The 6,000-nt window shown below is 40.6% G+C and overlaps 1 protein-coding gene across 1 annotated transcript; it reads right to left on the bottom strand.

The window, feature by feature from the left end:
- Positions 1–4,905: 4,905 nt before the first annotated feature.
- On the bottom strand, positions 4,906–5,829 carry LOC111663378 (olfactory receptor 52D1-like). The gene has a single exon (XM_023417546.2). The coding sequence runs from the start codon at positions 5,827–5,829 to the stop codon at positions 4,906–4,908; it is 924 nt and encodes a 307-aa protein (XP_023273314.1).
- Positions 5,830–6,000: the final 171 nt, after the last annotated feature.

The following is a 6,000-nucleotide window of genomic DNA, read 5'->3' as shown; positions in this document are numbered from 1 at the left end:
GCTCCAAGAGAGACAAAAATGGAGTAAAGTTCGAAAAAACTTGAATGTTGGAGACATTGTCCTGGTGGTTGATCCCACTGCTCCCCGGGGATCATGGCTGTTGGGAAAGGTACTGGAGACCAGATGCAGGAGGTATGGTCCATTCAGTAAAACTCAAGACCAAAAATTCAGTCATGGAGAAGCCTATAAACAAGCTGTGCCGTCTCCTAGAGACTGAAGCAGAGGAGTAACAGATCCTCCTCCAGAAGAACAAAAGACATCTATGAGGGGTTTAATGTATATACTTCTTTTTTGTTTGTTTTTTCTAAATTCATTAGTTAGTCATTGGTAGAAGAAGCTGCATTTAAGGCTATGTAATTTATTTCTATTCACAGGACATATTAATTATTTAGAATGAACTATTGATTAAAAACAATGAATTTTATTTGTTGCAGTACGTGTGCGCCCTCCTCCCTCCTCAGGTGGTGAGGGCGGGGCTTAACCTTTAAGTTTGGAAGGTTGAGGTGAGACGAGGGATTGGCGGCCAGAAGCAGCGATACTGTCATTGACCGCAGCAACATCAAGATTGTTGGACACATAGGAAATGTCAAATTTTGCCTTACTTTGTTTTTCATGTTGACAATAAATTCAATTCATCTCAGAAACAACACGGGTCACTGGATCTTTTATGACTGCGCATCAAACACCCTGCTCCCACCACCAAGTTAAATGATAAATAGGACTAGTTAAACAACAGACTCAACTGGAGGTTTTTGGCCACTACACTACTAATTGTAGCTGGAGACAGCAGTCCTTCTTCTGCTCTGCAGCCTCAATGAGTTTGGTGTAGCTCCACATGAACCAGTTCTCCACCTGAGCAGAGCAAGTACCATAGCTGCAGTCCAAGAAAGTGGAGTTACAATCCGTCCATGGGACCAGAGATCTTCCTGCAGGCAGGGAAAACAAGAGGCAGGACGAGCCGGGGCTGCGACTGAACTTTCAAACTAAAATACTTACATATAGCACCTCGTAAATTAATATAAGTTCTGTCCAAACAAATATTCCATATGAACTAAGCAAAAAGTGTGATTGGTTGATACAATTTGTAAACAGAAAAAAGCGCTGTGGGGTGAAGAGTGGCAGTGAGCAGACAAACAAAGTACCAAAGTGGTGGAACGATCCAATCGATATCACAACTTCCAGTCTCGACTTGCAGAATAAAATTGGACTGTAAACAGGGTGCAGATCATGATTCATTCACATATGGTCTTTTGGCCAGATTGCCCACCTGTAGTGACAGCTAGAAACCATTGAAAGTCATCTGTCAGCAGCTGGAGTTCATGGATATAAAATGACAGAGGAGAAGACCGTCCTCAGAAACACAACCTCACAAAAGTTCAGATGATCAGGTTTTCTTGGTTTGTCTCCCAAAGGCCCTGAAGGAAGACATGAAAACCTCTGGGCGATATCAAAATGAAGCTTAGCAAAAGTTCAGTCAGGAAGACTTATCTCCTTGCACATGCCTTCTAAGTCACAAGAAACATTTCCTGCTATCTAAAAGCTCCACCCACTCATTCACATCTTCACCCAATCACAGCCTTACACAGTGGCCTTCAACCAATCACCCGTAAGCTGTCAAACCTTAAAATTCTCTCTCTCTCTCTCTCTCTCTCTCTCTCTCTCTCTCTCTCTCTCTCTCTCTCACACACACACAAATAATCTTTGAATGGCAGTTGCTCACCTGATACTATTCAGCTGCATCTATATATCTATATACTGTATCTCGCTGTCGAACATCCGCTTAAATTGTTCAATCCTGGACATAGAGATACTTGCTAATCATGCTAATGCTAATCGGAGGTTCTCAAGCCGTCTCCTGCTCAACCTGCAGCAATCTAAGCCACTCAGACTCCCTCTGCCCTAAGCTGCCTTTTTTGCCTCTCTTTGCATCTCCTGTTTCTACGACAAAGTAGTACACTCCTCCAATTCCATTCATTTTTTCACAGATGCGGCTCCATCGGTGGGTTTGGGGGGTATTTTCAAGGACAGCGCTTCGCCAGTACCTGGCCTATATCGTTTCCTCAGCCACATTATTCCTCAGCACTGTACGAGATGTATCCCATTGCAGTCACTTGCCATGTTTGGGGCCATCACTGGCAACACAAAGGAATAGCTGGTTGTCAATCAAAATGCGACAACCAAGCTGTCTTTGATATCATTAATAAAGGCTGCTCCTGACATCATGCCTTTCATGAGACGCATCACCTGGCTTGCCGTTACACACAACTTCCTCATCACTGCCCGTCACGTGCCTGGCCACTGCAACATTATTGCTGACTCATTATCTCGCTTCAATTTTCAGGGCTTCCGGAGTCTTTTTCCGGATGCCAGTCCAATTCCTATGCCTGTCCCTCCTCTCAACCTTCTAGCTGTGTATTAGGCAGGGAGCCATGTGAAAAGTATACAGATCAGCCAGGTTTTACATGAGAAAAGGTTTAGCAGCTTCCACTTTAAAATTATATGATTTTGCTTGGGTCACTTTTGCTCTATTCTGTCATTCAATTAACATTCCTCCAAACCTGTACTTATTGACCCCATTTGTGCCTTCATCTGCTATTGCACCAATGTTCGCCATTTCAAGCCTCAATACATTCGTGGCTTGCTGGGATCCAAATTAATGTTAGGTTTTTTTGATCCCGTGTTTTTTTTTTTTTTTCTTTTATTGCTACTGAAATGTATTTCCAAATGCTTCCCTTCTGTTCCTGATATTAGAAGCCCCATCACATTGTCTATTCTGCACAAGATGATTTCTGTCCTTCGCTAGTGTCTGTTTTCCCCTTATATTGATTCCCTTCTGATTGGTTCATTTTTACTGGTGTTGTTTCTTCTGTAGCGATGATGTGATGATGAGGAAGGAATCTCTGCTGACACCGGCTCAGTTGTATATAAAAAAGTTTATTACAAAAAGACACAGCATCGTTTAACAAGCATCAAAACAGCCTGTGAGAGGACCCAAAGCCAAAAAGGATATTCTCCCATTTTTCCCCAAAACCATACAATTTATAGGCTGAATAACCTCTAGTTACATATTCATGACCTAGCTGATTCCTAATAACCTATAGAGGTACAGAGCCAACATTTATGTCCAAACATGGTCTTTCTATATGAAGTTAAAACATACCGTAAATTTTATTATGAAAAACAAAAGTCAGCTCTTAGGAATGTTTTGGAGACAAAAACAGAGGGGGTGCTCACCCTCTTCTGGCGCCTCATCTCTCTCTAGGGTGTCTCCTTAAACACTCCTATCTTTAACTCACAAAACAGCTAAGACACCACACTGGCATTTTATGGGTTTCTAAGAATTGGAGAATTCACTACCCCATCTAATTTATTCAATCCTGATAGAGATATTTCTTTTTCTGACTTAGTGTTTCACCCTAGTGACTATGGCTTATTGCTTAAGCATTCTAAAGAAAAGGGGCCTTGTTCTATTGTTATAGCTCACATCAAGTCCCCCTTTTGTCCTTTTAAAACCATGGTAAATTATTTTCGCCTCAGATCCTCCACTAATTCACCATCGCCTCTTTTTATAACCCCAGGCAATAATCCCATGTCAAAGTTCTGTTTTACTTATCATTTTAACAAAGTTCTCCTGAAATGTAATGTATCACCTCAGTATCACTCAGGTCATTCATGTAGAATAGGGGCAGCCAGCTCTGCCGCAATGCAAGGAATTTCTTCAGCCTGTCTTCAGCAGCTGGGCTGCTGGTCTTCTGCCTACTCCACCTACACATGACCTGACTCCGCCTCAGTACTAGCTGCTCAAAGATCTCTTAAACCCTGATCATCATGTAGTCATGCATATCCTGGTGGTGTTTCTGTCCTCATCCTCTTATGATCAGGCTTTTTATTCCTCTTTGTCCTTGCATCATCGTTGCCTGTGTTCCCTGCATCGTAAGTCATTATTCCATCGCATGTTTATTAGCATTTCGCCTCCATCAAGAATTCATTTCCTGCATCATAGCAATTATTTTGCTGCATCATTACTATGGCTATACCCCTGCATTATTAGCCAAATTCCCTGCATCATTGCTATGGCTAAACCCCTGCATCATTGGCCAATTCCCCTGCATTGTTAAGGAAATTCGTTATTTCCCCTGCATCATTGCTCATCATTCTCCCTCGCAGCACTGCTGGGTTTTTCTCCCCTGCATCAATATTTGCCATTTTCCCCTGCATCACTCAACACTGCAACACTCTGTTATCTCCCACATTTTGTTCTTTGTCCCTTACATCATCATTAGGTCCTCCTTTATAACTGGTCTTATTCTCTGGCATTTGGTTTCATTCCCTGATCACCGTGCAATACATAACTGTTAACATGTTTATAAATGTTGTTCTCACTTCTGCTCTTCTCCTCCCTCTGCTGGGCGAGTGCTGCACAGTCAGGTATGGTATACATTCTATTTTGGAAGGACCTTAACCTATTGATCAGTGATTCACTTCCTGCCGGGATCTAAGCTCCAAAAATCTATTCCTTCTGTTCACAATAAATTCCATTTCACTTTAATTCTCATACACTCATTGTTCTTCTTATTAGTCTCTCCTGATTGAACTATTTATTGGATAGAAGTTGTTTCTTTAAAAGTTAAAAAAAAACATGCAAACAACCACATATGCATCTTGCTAAATAAGAAAAACTCTGGTAGTATTACTATTCTACTAGTCTAATGATTTTTTGCTGTATTACAAAATGTGTACAATAAAAACGTTTATAGAAGTTTTACGGAAGCAAAACAGTTTCAGTAGTACACAACAACTAATTTCATGTTATTCTCCGTCCCATGAAAGCAGATAAACAGATGTGTTCATAAAGCACAACAAATTTAAAACAACTCAGCAAATCTCTGGATGAGTGTTAGAGGTCTATGTTGAGGCAAAAATCAGATTTTTACAAATGACACGGATACTCGACATATTCAGACCATACAGTAAAGGGTTGAAAAGTGGCTGGCATGTAAGCCAGTATAATGATAAAAAAATGCGCAATTTATTTGGTATGTTGCTCATATCAAACCTGCTCTGTAATATTTCAAAGAAAGCCCCGAAGGAAAAGTTGAGCAGAGAAGCAAGGTGAGGTGTGCAGGTACTGATAGCTTTCTGTCTGGTCTGTTTACAACCGGAAAAACACACTTTAAGGATCTTTATGTAAGTGTAAAGGATTAAGATTACAGCACATAAGATTGTAAGAGATGTGGCAACAAGTCCATAGATGTTGTTGACAGTTGTGTTAACGCAGGCCAATTTAACAATATAATAATTGTCACAGTACACTTTGTTAAGAATGTTCCCACACAGCTGTAAAGGGGCAATCAGTGCTATTGGAGCCATACATAAGATAGAAGCATATGACCATGTTAGAGCAATAAGTACTGTAATCCTGCTATGTGTCATATGTATGTTATACTGTAGTGGATAACAGATAGCGAGGTATCTATCATAAGACATGATGGCTAAGTTAAAAAATTCAATGCAGGCATAAGAGTACAAACAGAAAATCTGCAGGAAACAAAAAGGCACAGAAACAGTGTGAATGTCAGAGAGGATCTGAACCAGCAGGAATGGAAACAACCCTGTGCTACCATACAGTTCATTTACAAACAGGCTGCACAGAAACAGGTACATGGGTTCATGTAAGCTTCTGTTCAGACAGATGACCACAATCAGCAGAACATTGGCACAGATAATAAGAAGATATAAAGACATGACAATCATGAAAAACAGGTATTTGAAAACCCCAGTGTGAAAATAGGCAGCAAGTGTGAAATATGAAACTTCTGTAGAGTTCATTCTGATCCTCCTCACACAGAATTCAGTTTAATGACAAAAGTCAGATGATCAAGAAAACAATTGTGAGAGACACCCCAAACTAATATAATGCGTAGATCAAAAATAACATTATAAATCACCATTAGTTTATGATATTAGGCGGGTCCTAACATTCACCCGTTGCAGTGAGAC

Source organism: Seriola lalandi, unplaced genomic scaffold (assembly GCF_002814215.2).
Source record: "Seriola lalandi dorsalis isolate HSWRI2012SDOR001 ecotype SW California unplaced genomic scaffold, Sedor1 jcf7180002054575, whole genome shotgun sequence".
Classification (NCBI taxonomy): domain Eukaryota; kingdom Metazoa; phylum Chordata; class Actinopteri; order Carangiformes; family Carangidae; genus Seriola; species Seriola lalandi.
Note: the sequence above shows the minus strand (reverse complement) of the source record. Positions and strands in the feature narration are given on the sequence as shown.